Source organism: Nicotiana attenuata, chromosome 9, assembly GCF_001879085.1.
Source record: "Nicotiana attenuata strain UT chromosome 9, NIATTr2, whole genome shotgun sequence".
Lineage (NCBI taxonomy): Eukaryota > Viridiplantae > Streptophyta > Magnoliopsida > Solanales > Solanaceae > Nicotiana > Nicotiana attenuata.
Window position 1 is genome coordinate 45,682,193 of NC_031997.1, and position 14,821 is coordinate 45,697,013.

The 14,821-nt window shown below is 33.3% G+C and overlaps 1 protein-coding gene across 1 annotated transcript; it reads left to right on the plus strand.

Moving 5' to 3' along the window:
* LOC109232366 (inorganic phosphate transporter 1-4-like) lies at window positions 10,004-14,216 on the plus strand. The gene is made up of 2 exons (XM_019398105.1): window positions 10,004-10,221; window positions 12,346-14,216. The coding sequence occupies exon 2, from the start codon at window positions 12,372-12,374 to the stop codon at window positions 13,983-13,985; it is 1,614 nt and encodes a 537-aa protein (XP_019253650.1). The 5' UTR covers window positions 10,004-10,221; window positions 12,346-12,371; the 3' UTR covers window positions 13,986-14,216.

Consider the following 14,821-nt stretch of genomic DNA (forward strand, 5'->3'; position numbering starts at 1 on the left):
CTCATTTCTGTTCTCTCAATTGCTCTTGACATTGGTTTCCCGTACGGCACTGACAATCTCGTCTAGCGTACGGAGGGGACCTCAGTTGGCGGACAGCAACTGCACTGACATCAGTTGCCTAGCCTTACGTCGCCCTTCCAAGGAATCTCAGGAAGGCGCCGCGTAACAGTACGTGTGATACCTAATGTAATAACTACCAAATCGATTAATTACACTTATAATTTTTTGCTTTGTCACCTTTTGAATATTCAACATCTTTTGGAGTAGTTGAATCTATTACTTATGTAACTAAACAACCCAACAAAAAGAGGAATTGTGATACATACACTTCTTATGACAATTAACAAAAAATAAGTTTAACAAACTTCGAAGTAGTAATATTTAATTTGGACTTTGTTTATTTAGTTCAGTTCAATATATTCCTTTATTTAGTCATATTTGCGTTCCTTTCCATTCTAAACAAACAAATTAAAGTAATATATTGAACTGAACTAAATAAACAAAGTCCGAATTAAATATTGGCTAAGTGCCAACCTAGCTATCTTAACAACTCCCCTAAGCAATAAATTAAACAAGAAACAAAACCAATCTTTTTGTCGCAATTAATAACTTATACAATTGCACGAATTGTGCCTTATTTTTCTCTTGGCAGAGAGCAAGATTGAATACATATTAAATTAGTTTAATGCATTTTTCACTTTTTCCAAAATTGAAAGAATTGGTGGGTGTGGGGGGGGTGGGGGGGGAGCAACTTTGAATCCCAATATACGGCAAAGAAAATAATTAGGGCTTAGGTAGATGGGAGTTGATGTGCATGAAATTAGTAACATTTTCAATTAAGAACATCATCCTTCTTCTAACTTATGTTTAACATGTTTTAGAAGTTTGTGACTTTCTTCTTTCTACTCTTCTTATTCAATAACAATAACAATATAGCCTAATTCCACCTAGTAGGGTTTGGGGAGGATATAATGTGTACGTTGACCTTACCCCTATCCGTATGGAGATATAGAGAGGCTGCTTCAATAGATTACTTTTCTTATTCAAGATTGTAAAATTATATTTAAGTTTATGAGATATTTTTTAAATTAAAATCTTACCATTATTTTGATTTCTTTCACTATTCACTTACAAAATAACTATAGAACTTCCATTATTACAGTCTAACTATTCCGCAGTAAAACTTCTTTAATATCTATTTTAGTATTTCTCATATACAAAAAGTTGCATGCATCATTTTGTATTTTTAAAAAGATTTTCAAAGTTTGGTGAATGTTATCTAGGAACATAAATTGATCATCTACTATAATCAAACTCTAAAAGTTATTCAAATTTACTATTGATTATCATAAATGGAAATTCAATTTATTACGGTAAATATATATATAATTAAAGTCTAATACCCACCAAAAAAGGAAGAAGAAGAGGATATGGAATCTGTTTAGCTGCGATCATCAATTAATAAACATATAATAAAACATTCGAAAAATAATTGAAGTTAAAAAAGTCAAACCTTATTAAATGAATAATAAAGTCCATACCGAATTTAGAAACACACGACAATGGAGAAAAACATTCAAATACTTATCTTTTTTTCGTTTTTTCCTTCTAATTTTTGTTCGCAATATATATGTTTGTTTTAATTGATAACTATGAGCTAAGCTTTTAAGAAAATATCGGACGCAATTCAAAAGAGAGCCGTGTAAAGGTTTTTCAAAATTTTATTATCAGTAGTAATAGACTATTAGAGTTGACTTAAAGGGAAATATACAACTGTCACATGACAAATGTAAAATAAAAAAATTAAAAAAAAAAATCCTGTTTTTAATAATTGAAAGTAACATGAAAAGTCCTATTTTGGAGAAGGACAGAGTATAGAAATTCTTGTAATCAACCTACTTGTATTAATTCGCACCCGTTGACTTAGACTTAATTAATATTTTCACAATAATAGAGTCCCCACCCACCAGCTGGCCCACTTATACTCCTTACGTCCTAATTTGTAGTAATGTTTAGATTTCAAGAATTAAACGAGTTTTTCATTAAACGTAATTTTTATATGCCTTTTAATATTTTGAATTATTAATTATTATAATTTATTATTATCTTTTATATTTTTTCAAATATATAAATTTTATTTTAAATTTAAAAAAAATCCTATGTCTCAGAAATGAAGATGTTGAGGTGGATGAGCGGGCAGACTAGGATGGATAAAATTAGGAATGAAGATATTCAGGAGAAGGTGAGCGTGACTCCCATTGATGACAAGATGCGGGAAGCGAGATCAGATGGTTCGGGCACGTACAGAGGAGAAGCTTGGATGCCCCGGTAAGGAGGTGCGAGCGGTTGGTGTTGGTGGGTACGAGGAGAGGTAGATGGCGGCCTAAGAAGTATTGGGGAGAGGTGATCAGGCGGGATATTTACTAGTTATTATTTCTGTTTTTCATCTATTTACTGGTTCTTATGATGTTGTTGTTATCTCTATGGTTCTTTGTTGATGGTACTGATATATTGTCTCTTTTCGTCTTCTTGAGCCGATGGTCTATCGAAAATAGCCTCTGAGGTAAGGTCTGCGTAACACTACCCTCCCCAGACCCCACTTGTGGATTTTACTGGATCGTTGTTATTATTGTTGTTGTCCTATGTCTTAATCCATGATCAAAATTAAAAAGTATAACTCTCTAAATCTGAACAAGGGATAGATGGAGTGTTACTTCTTATAAACTTACATAACTAATTAATATCTCAGGTGTGCAAGATCCATTGTTTAAGCTCTTTCTGATATAAAAAGAATATCCTGTTTTTCTAAATAATTAGTAATTTACAACGAATTTGGATGTGAAAAGTCAGCTTGTTATTCGGCGACATGAAAATGTTAATTTTAATATAAAATTTAGAAAAATGTATAAAGTCGACTATTTATTTGTCAACTAGTACTTATTAGTTGTAAAAATTGAACCTATTGATCTTATCTCCTTTTATTTCCTTCACCCTTAATCCTTGCTCACTTCCAAAGATCAATAAAATACAAAAAAATTTGTCAATTATTGCTTCAGATTCCGTATGCAAATGGGAGAATGGATTAACGGCGAAGGATGGGCTTAATTTAAGGGGAAAACAGTAATTTTACAAAGATTGAGTGTGAATGTGAGATCAAAGATTAAGTTATTTAATTAAGCTGATAAATAAATATTGGGATTTGGGTCGAGTTTACACTAATGGTCTTATGTTCACATTAAAACCTTATCTTTTAATTTTGAAAGTATATGTTCATTTATAACAGGTAGTTTCTGATACCATGATCCAAAACAAGGGAAATATCATGTTATATCTTAGATTACATGTAAGAAGTTGTTTTCTTGTGCCAAACATATTGCATTCACTTGATATATTATTTAGTAATTAGTAACACATTATTTACATGGACTTATATGAAAATTAATTAATTCACAATATTAGTAATCTTTGCGGATAATAAATAACTAGATAAAGAAGTCTAAAATGCAAAAGCGGAGCTACGGTGGCGGAAGGGGGTTCATCTAAACCTCTTCGCAGAAAAATTACACTGTATAGGTTAAAATTATTTTTTATGCATAAATAGTAAATGTTGAATCCCCGTGGCTTGTTTGTGTGTTTACTTTTTAGTATTTTGAATTCTCTTGTTAAAAATTCTGACTTCGTCACTGCTCAAATTAATTCGACAATGATACAGATCATTGTATTCGAATTTGTGTTATTACAATGGAAAAAAATACTCTTATTAGTTTTCATTTTTCCTAGTGATAATCAGTACATAAAAATAGTACTAATAATTTTCCTTGGCTTCGTGACGTTTCAAATTAATTACCCACATTTTATTCTTCAAAGTCAAAAATCATACGTATATTTGCTGCTCTTATTTTCTTCCCCCCATTTAAGCGCCTTTTCACACCATATAAAATAATCTTCAATTAGCAACAAAAAGTAAGGTGGAACGCCTACATATTTTCATTTTCAATTCTTGTTCACCAGAGTAAACTTTCACACCATATATGATATGTTTCTATTAAGATGCCATACATTGAATTTTATTTTATCCTATATATAGTTCATTCTATTATAACTTTTTTACGTTAATGATTGGATTACACCTGCAAAGTATCACGACATAACTCCCACTAACTTATAATTGCCTCAATTATATTTTGACCTAAGACAAATTCAGAATAGTTGCATGAATCATGCAATAGCCTCAACCCCCCACCCACCCACCCACCCCACCCCCCAAGAAAAAAAAAAATCGTCTCTATCAAAGGGATTTTTCTGCTTCATCCTTCTGCTAAATTTGACTTTGAATAATACGACTGTTATAAAACTAAAAAATGCAAAGAAAATAAACCAAAGACACGTATAGAGAGATTGATATATTATCCAATTGAGGTACATAATGAATTGAAAACTCCTCTATTTATAGAAGAAAGGGGGCAGCTGCGAGGCTTTTCAGGAAGCAGCCACGAGGCTTTTCTTGAGCTGCATGTAAGCTGTCTGCATGAGCTGCTCGCAACCTGCCTGTTTAATAAGAAGTTGTTGCAAATCATTTCATCGAGTTGCTTGCAACCTGCCTGCATCAGCTGCTTGTAGATAAACTTCAATAGAGTACTAAACGGATAATCTTCTTCAGAAAGATTATCTATGCGGAGTAATAAATGGACATCCACAATATTATATTTTCGTAACATTCCCCTTGGATGTTCATTAAAAGATAATGTGCCTCGTTAAAATCTTACTAGAAAAAACCCAGTCGGAAAAATCCTAGTGAAGGAAAAAGAGTACACATATTTAGTAATACGCATTTCTAGCTGCCTCATTAAAAATCTTATAAGAAAAACCCCATAGGAAAAACCTTAGTAAGTAAAAAAGAGTGCAGTGTGTATTTCACTCCCCCTGATGAAAACCTTCTTTCAAATAGTTGAGTCTCCGCATTCCAATCTTGTATACCATCTTCTCAAAAGTTGAAGTTGGCAAAGATTTAGTGAACAAATCTGCCGGATTGTCAGTTGAACGGATTTGTTGCACATCAATGTCACCATTTTTCTGAAGATCATGTGTGTAGAATAATTTTGGTGAAATGTGCTTCGTTCTATCTCCTTTTGTAAATCCTCCCTTCAATTGGGCTATGCATGCAGCATTGTCTTCGTATAAAATTGTGGATCTTTTATCACATTCCAAACCACATTTTCTCAAATAAAATGAATCATTGATCTCAACCATACGCATTCTTTACTTGCTTCATAAATAGCTATTATCTCAGCATGATTTGAAGAAGTAGCAATAATAGATTGCTTTGTGGAGCGCCATGATATGATAGTACATCCACATGTAAACACGTATCCGGTTTGGGATCGAGCTTTATGGGGATTAGATAAATAACCTACATCTGCATAACCAACAAGATCTGCACTACCTTTGTTAGCATAAACAAACACATATCAAGAGTTCCCTTTAAATATCGCAAAATATGCTTAAACCCATTCCATTATCTCCGTGTAGGAGAAGAGCCATATCTTGCTAGAAAATTAACAGAAAAAGCTATGCCAGGTCTTGTAGCATTAGCAAGATACATAAGCACACCAATTGCACTGAGATACGGTGTTTCAGGACCAAGGAGTTCCTCATCCTCTTCTGGAGGTCGGAACGGGTCCTTATTCACTTCAAGTCATCGAACAATCATTGGTATACTCAATGGGTGCGCTTTGTCCATGTAAAAGTGTTTTAAGACCCTCTCTGTATAGGCATATTGATGGATAAAGATCCCTTCTACTAAATGTTCAATGACCAAGACAAAGTTTTGTCTTTCTAAGATCTTTCATCTCAAATTCTTTCTTAAGATATTCAATTACCTTTTGGAGCTCTGCCGGAGTTCCAACAAGATTTATGTCATCAGCATAAACAACAAGTATAACAAATTCTGATACAATTTTCTTTACAAAAATACATAGACAAATAACATCATTTATGTAACCTTCTTTCAGCAAATATTTATTGAGGCGATTATACCACATGCGCCCAGATTACTTTAAATCGTACAAAGACCTTTGTAATCTGATCGAGCATATTTATCGAGACTTTGAACTATATGCTTCAAGCATTTTAAATCCTTTAGGGATCTTCATACAGATTTAATCAAATGAGTCATATAGGTTGTGACTTGCATTTAAATGGCATGACATCTTCAGGTGTCTAGACTGCAGGTCCGATCCTCACAGTCTTTTACAATAGTGTGCACTATATTGTATCAAATATATCATCGACGATCATTTCGTATTGGTTCGCAAGCGAAACAACTTGTTGAGATCTCATCACTTTTTTTATTTTTTGGCACCTGAACTTCTTCTGGACTTTCATGAAATGTTATGTCGTGTGCTCTTCCAGAGTTTATTTCCTCCTTATTATGATCATTTTGATCATTTGCTCCTATCCTTTTCAAGGATTGTTACCTTTGGAACCGATCGGTCTACTACCTTCATGCGTACAGTAAACTCAATCCTTCAGGGACTTTAATTTTAATAGGAGCACTTGCAGTTGAAATATGAGACCAACACATGAGGCTTTGTTCTCATAAGCAATAGTTTAGCCATTAATAGGAGGTATTCAATGCTAAACCAACTTGGATATAAACCAGCATTATCAAGATGAACTGTCTTGATTACATATTTTGGAAATTATGCTCTTAAGCGAGAAAAGCAATTTCAAATGCCAAACTGCAGGTTGACAATAAACATACATGTAACCATCTTATATATGCATCTATAAGTGGTTCACATGATAGGTGAATGGGCCCGTATTCACCTTTTATATATTCCAGGATTCGGGGGTCTTAGTCCCAACTTTAGCTGGTATAATCAATTTATTATGAGAACAAGCAACACAAGAGAATTCTTGAAGAATCTTCTAGTTCTTCAGTATATGCTTATCTGAATTCTCAAATAGCTCATTTAAAAATGGCAAATGAAAACTTCAAGTTTATCATGGCATGTGCTATCTCTTAGTAAACTTCTGGTTTATTATGACATAAATTTTTGCATTAGTAAACTTCTGATTTACTGTGGCTACTTTTGTATTAGCAAATTTCTAGTTTACTGTATGATAGCCATTTGTATTAGTAAACTTCAAGTTTTACTAAAACATATGTTTTGACCACAATCATATAATATGAATGACAAATTTGCATATAAGCTCTTCGGGAGCCTTCAATTTATTTCCAGAATCAAATATTATTCAGACACTACTTGTATCATGTGTCTTCTAGACAAACAGTTAGCTCTTCAAGAGCTTTTGATAAATTTTGTACTACCAAATAGTGCTCAGACACTTCTGGTGTCATGAGAGAAATTCATAATCAAATTAACAATATAAAAATAATTCTAAATTTATTAAATGACGAAAATTAAAAAATTTAATATTTCTACCACTACATAATGTTTTCCTGCTTCAGAAGGAAATTTTAAATGCTTACTACTTCAAGAGCAAATTTAAAATACAAAATATTGAGTATATATTCTCTCCATCATATTAACTCTTCTGGAGATAAATTGTAATATATTTACATCAAGAGCGCGTTCATATTTACAAGCTTTATTATTATTGTCCCATTCACTTGAGGGAATGGATTAATATTTATAAAAAGTTCTCATCCTTCAAAGAATGGAACATAATTATCTGAACGTGTATTAGCCATATCATATTGTGATGCTTCGAACCTCTTTTAAGATATTTGCTACTTCAGGAGCAAATTGAGACATGTATGTAACATGGAGAATTTTTCTCTAACTTATCTTCAATTGTAACCATAGCAAACCTAAATTACCACTTATAGTGGTCATGATAGGTATATACCAATTTTGGTGTTCAACAAATTTAGTAACAATGAGATATACAAAGTATTGCCATTTCTGGTGGTCGTACTCTGTTAGAGTTCAAGTGAACCATAAAATTAAGTCATAACAAAACTTAGGAAATATGCCAGTGCCGGTGATTATATATTTCTTGAAAACTCCCATACTTAGCCATCAATAGAGATGAAAATAATAAATCATGGTCCTTTCTCGTAATATTTTTCTTCAGGTATAAATTTATGGCATGAACTGCTAAGTGAACCAATTAGGCTCCTTAGGACCAATGAACAAAAATCATACTGTTAGTAGCAAAAAAATCGGAATGTCTGATATGAAGAAAGTACTAACCTTTTGAGTAGAACTCTTAATTATGGCGATTGGATCTGATTTATATCCATAGACTCTTGCCAACTCACCTCATCAAATAGTTAGTGTCAAGCAATATATGAAAGTGTAAAAATTAATGTCACAAGTCATTTGCTACAAACCTACTTCAAGATAGCAAAGCAGCAAAGGAAAATAATTTATCGTTCAAAAAGACAAAGTGATATAGTAAAACCTTTAAGCCAAACATTGACTCATTTCCATGCTTACTTTGCTAATATGGAAATAAAATACTGACGCCAAAGAAATATCAATCGTTCACGGTTCAACCCACTGTAAAAAGGGTAGAAATCCATAAATACAACAGGTTGATCTTACTTACAGTGAGAACCGATGCCTTTGGACGAGGATAACTATAATAATACATCTTTCCAAGTAAGTGCTCAAGGCAGAGTCTCGTGCTGATAACGTGATATAAAACTAAAGACCGCAAAGCAAATAAACCAAAGACACGTATAGAGAGAGATTGATATATTATTCAACTTCCAACTGATGTACATAATGAACTGAAAACTCCTCTATTTATAGAAGAAAAGAAGCAGCTGCGAGGCTTTTCTTGAGCTGCTTGTAAGCTGTCCGCATGAGCTGCTCGCTACCTGCCTGTTTAATAAGAAGCTACTGCAAATCATTTCATTAAGTTGCTTGCAACCTGCCTGCATTAGCTGCTTGTAGATAAACTTCAATAGAGTACTAAAAGGATAATTTTCTTCAGAAAGATTATCTATAGCGGAGTAATAAATGAACATCCACAATATTATATTTTCATATCAACAACTGGATTCTAAAAGAGTAAATTTAATTTTGCAAAACAAAATAGCAGAAGTGGTAAATTACGAGAGGGGGTAGAAATTCACTAGTTTGTAGAGTAATCCTTTAAGATAAATTTAAGCGATTAGCTCAAGGTCGATTGTATCTCTTTTACGATGGTAGGATTCCAAAATAACTCGCATGCACCTCGATTAATTTGTCGGATAATATGTTATAATGGATATGCACAATCGTAAAAACACTTATCCATCAAAAATGAAATAGATAAACTTACGTTGAATATTTTAACAAAATTAGAATATGAAATCCTTTTATTCATATGGCATCAACCGGTCAATTATAACATTGGGAACAATTATCTCTTTCAATACTACCTTAGTTCCTATATTATCTTGTAATCTTTTAAGTTTCTCTTACATCAAAAAGATATTTAACAACTTTAATTATAAGAATAATAATTCATATTCTCTTAAACATCTCAACTAATAAAAACTCAAAGTGATAATAATAAATTTTTATAAAACGTCAAATCTTGGAACAATTCAATTTGGAAAGCGACTAATACCGCAAAAAATAGCAGTAGTTTAGAATTCAGTACCGTTTTTTTTTTTTGTTTGGGGATAATGAAAATCCAGATTAATATTAAAAAAATATTAATTTATTTTTTTTAAGGGAATAGATAGAACAAAGTAGGGTAATAAATTCATTTTTATAAGGGAATACACAGAATTAACTAGGGTGGTCAACACTCTGTAAGTGGGGGTGATGTACGTGACTCCGTTGACTTACACCTAAGAACAGAACTCAGAACTCCTCTGATCATGCCACGTAAGAAAATAAGACCATTCTGTGGGACCCAGTTCTTACGTGGCAAGATCATAATGGTGTACAACCCTAAAAAGCGGGCGATAGAAGGAATATACCTTAAGAAGATGCCAGCATCAAAAAGCACTTTAAATACGGCACTAATTCTCCATCTTCTCTTCATTACTCAGAGAGTTCAGATTCAGAGAAGCTAATAAATGAAAAAATCACAGTTTTAATTTTTGGCTTTTTGTTAAGCCTTTGAACGTAAAATTTTATAGGAAATTTTCTTCATTGAAATTTCCTAGCTTTTAGCTTTCTGCTTCTCTGCTGTTCTTGATTCTGTTGCACTCTGTGGAAATTGAAAATCTCGTGGAGAAAATCGTTTAAGGTCAGTGTAAAAATCTTTCCTTTAACACCCTTTTTGCTTTTTTGTTTGTTTGTGTGTGTGTGTGTGTGTTCAGTGTTCATACTCCCATGCATGTGTGTTTTAATGGAGAAAGTGAAAATTCTGAGTTTTTGGTTGATTTTTATGGGACAAAATAAGAGGAATTGGTCAATGGGGGTCTAATTTAGTATAAATATTCATGTCCATATACTGATATAGCCTTTGTATGTTATTCATTTTTTGACAAAGAATTTAGCAGCTTAATGATTTACAAAATCAAGCTAAATGAAATCTTAAAAGATTTTACTAAAATTCTAGACTTTTCTCCTTCATTTCTTTCAATTTTATACTGACGATTTGTTTCCTTTAATTTTTTTTGTAAGTGTGAATCAGTTTTTTGGTTAAATTAATAATGGATTTTATGGATCATAGAGATTGAAGTGTCTCTCTTCCTCTTCATTTTGAAAAAAAAAGAATTTATTTTTAGGCAAAATACAAAATTGGCCGGTCCGCAGAAACTACTTACGCTGGCCAAAAAGTATTAAAAAGAATATGTATATTATAATATATATAAAATATATATTTTGTCTGTTTATTTTTGGAAGCGGCTAAAAATATATATTTTTTATTATTTTTTCCTCCCCGAATTGTTTTGCTAGAGAAGGATATTTATAGTGTTTCTTGTTTGTATATAGAGCTATTCAACAACCGTTGTACAAAAAACCTTGATGTAACATGGTTTATTAATTTGATGTACCAAAAAAGACATTTTTCTGGTCCATTATTTAGGTTTGTTTAGTATCTCTGTTCATGAAAAGTACTAACTTGTCTTCTAGAATTGTGGTTCACATGCACCTTGCTCTTATGTTTATGAAAAGTCTTCCCCTTTTTAAGACTTCAAAAAAAAATAAATATAATATCTCTTTATAAAATATACTTTTGTATCAGGTGCATGACTTCATACTATATATGGACTATTAGAGAAAACTTTAATTACTTATTTTCTCTCAATTATTGCTATTTGGCAGGAACTTTAAGTTTAGTTTGACTACATATCAACCACTTCATATGTCAAAATATTTTAACTTGTTTATACTCTAGTACTTTAATAAATAAATTGTGTAAAATTTGACTGAAGTTTATTTTTCACCAATTATTTGTGATGATAACATTAGCCACAATCACCGACAAAGGTTGTGGTGGAGTGGTAAGTACTCTTTCATTCTTAACCAGAGGTCTCGAGTTCGAGCCCCTAGGTATGAAGTCGCCTTTATTAGGGAGCACTTTACCCCAAATGTAAGATTTTCCGGCGCGAATCCGGATTTAGTCGGCCCCTATGTGAATAACGGACACGGGTAGGAAACAAAAAAAAAAAAAAACCATCAGCCAGAATCTAAAGCAATCTATGGGTCCCTACCTGGAAATAGCTGATGTAATTTCTAACATATTTTTTCAATTTTGACTGTTAAACGCTTCTTTATTGTTTTTACATAAATAGCCATATAGTACACAGCTTAAGTCACAAACTTTGAAAAGTAGGCAGGAAAATGACTTTGGGGTCCCCTACTTTTGTCTTTTACCAAGAAGTCATATCTACCCCCCTACTGGACAAATTACAAACTTAATTATCCAGATTAGCTTTAATTAATTCCATCATAAATATCTTGTTTAATTCTCCCCTTACTTGACTAACTACTTAACTTAATTATTCAGATAATAGCTTTGATTAATTCTATCCAAAATTATCTTCTTGTTTGGTTCTATTACTACTAAAAAACTGCAATTAGCTAGGAACTTCGTCACTAATCTGTTGCTAAATAGCTCATAGCTAACATAATTTTTCATAATCCATCGCTAATCAGTTGCTAAGTAGGATTAGCGATGGACTTTGCTGTTTAGCTACAGAATTTGTACATCGCTAATCCCTGATTTTTCAGTAGTGTATAGTTTGAGTTTAACTTCAGTGTAATGTAGTCCATTCATAAATTGGGATTAGTTACCTCAACATAATAACTCTTTGTTATATAACAGGTCAAAATACACTTCTAGTGTTAAAAAAAAAGATCATTGTCAATATATGTAAGTGAAACCCTTATAATTTACTCTATCTTGTTTTGTTTTTTGCAGGAATTAAGTGTTGAGAAAGTATAGTCATGGCTAAAGATCAATTGCAAGTGCTAAATGCACTAGATGTAGCAAAAACACAATTGTATCACTTCACAGCAATTGTTATTGCTGGCATGGGCTTCTTTACTGATGCTTATGATCTTTTCTGCATTTCTTTGGTCACAAAATTGCTTGGCCGCATTTACTACCACCGCGACGGGGCATTGAAACCTGGATCTCTCCCTCCTAACGTTTCGGCTGCTGTGAATGGAGTCGCCTTCTGTGGGACCCTTGCTGGTCAACTGTTTTTCGGGTGGCTCGGAGATAAAATGGGGAGAAAAAAAGTTTATGGAATGACCCTTATGATGATGGTTATTTGTTCAATTGCCTCAGGGCTTTCCTTTGGTCATACACCAAAAAGTGTTATGACTACACTTTGTTTCTTCAGGTTTTGGTTAGGTTTTGGCATTGGTGGTGATTATCCTCTTTCTGCTACTATCATGTCTGAGTATGCTAATAAAAAGACGCGTGGAGCGTTCATTGCTGCTGTTTTTGCAATGCAAGGTTTTGGAATTTTGGCTGGTGGAATGGTGGCAATCATTGTTTCTGCTGCGTTTAAGGGCGCGTTCCCTGCACCAACATATCAGGACGGCCCTCTTGCTTCAACTGTCTCTCAGGCTGATTTCGTGTGGCGTATAATTCTTATGTTTGGTGCAATCCCAGCTGCAATGACTTATTACTGGCGTATGAAGATGCCTGAAACTGCTCGTTACACTGCATTGGTGGCGAAGAACTTAAAACAGGCAGCAAACGACATGTCTAAAGTGTTGCAAGTCGATATTGAAGAAGAGCAAGAGAAAGTTGAGAATGTTTCTCAAAACACAGGGAATGAGTTTGGTTTGTTTTCTAAGGAGTTCCTCCGTCGCCATGGACTTCACTTGCTTGGAACTGCTAGCACATGGTTCTTGTTGGACATTGCATTCTACAGCCAAAACCTTTTCCAAAAGGACATTTTCAGCGCGATTGGATGGATTCCACCAGCGCAAACCATGAATGCGTTGGAGGAAGTTTACAAAATTGCAAGGGCGCAAACTCTTATCGCCCTTTGCAGTACTGTTCCTGGTTACTGGTTCACAGTATTCTTCATCGACAAAATAGGTCGATTTGCAATTCAGTTGATGGGATTCTTCTTCATGACAGTGTTCATGTTTGCCTTAGCCATTCCTTATCATCATTGGACTCTAAAGGATAACAGAATCGGGTTCGTGATCATGTACTCGCTTACCTTTTTCTTCGCGAATTTTGGTCCAAACGCCACAACATTTGTTGTCCCCGCGGAGATTTTCCCAGCCAGGCTTAGGTCAACATGCCATGGAATATCAGCAGCAGCTGGCAAAGCAGGAGCTATGATTGGTGCATTCGGATTCTTGTACGCTGCTCAACCAACAGATCCAAAAAAGACTGATGCCGGTTACCCTGCTGGAATTGGTGTGAGAAATTCACTGATTGTCTTAGGTTGTGTTAACTTCTTAGGAATGGTGTTCACATTTTTAGTGCCAGAATCCAAAGGAAAATCATTGGAAGAAATGTCAAGGGAAAATGAAGGAGAAGAGGAAAGTGGAACAGAAATGAAGAATAGTGGAAGGACAGTTCCTGTTTAATTTTGGACCTTTTAACATATACTATATATATGATGCATGCTTCTGAATTTGTGTTTTTTGGAGCTTAAGATGAAATATGCTCTCTACTTTTTGCTTGTTTGTGGTGGTAATTATATGGGAAAGTGGGAAGAGAAATGAGGTCCTTTTGTTATCTATTTCTATCTTTTGAAAAAAATTAACATATAAGAATGAAGAAAATGTTTTCAATTAGAGATGTTCTTGTTTTCTTTATTTTATTCTTGTCTTCCATTTTTATCTTCTATCTTCACATGTATAACTAGAGAAAAGTCCCAAGTAGTACAAATCATAATATTTTTAAAGCTCTCACGTGGAAATATTTTGGATGCATTTCATTTGGTTCTCTTTGGAATGACAAATGACCTACTGAGTATCACCTTCATACGGTAGGAGTAATGGTTCAAATTCAATGGTAGGATTGAGACAATCCGCGTTTTTTATCTATGAGATATTTGGATTTTTACCGCTTAGGCTTTTGCCTTAATTCGTCGAAAAAGATTATATTGGTCTCGCTAAATTCACGTTCTTTAATGATTCATCGATGAAATTAGGCATAGGTTTATAAATTTTTTGATGTGATTCCCTTCTTTCTCGACTAAGGATTACACTATAAGGAGCGTAAAGAAAACCTAGAATAAAGAGAAATTGATTGATGGTGGAGATATATAGATTTTGGACCTTTGCTTGCTTTAGTATTTTATTAAATTGTGTGAATCGTCTCATTTAAAAGCTAATAAGTACTTTCTTTTTTGGAAAAATGATATTATATAGCCGCTTTTAAAATAATAATCGAAAAATATGTATTTTTATATATATAT

Coding starts and splice junctions, on each gene's coding strand:
- LOC109232366 (XM_019398105.1), top strand. CDS start 12,372: ATGGCTAAAGATCAATTGCAAGTGCTAAATGCACTAGATGTAGCAAAA.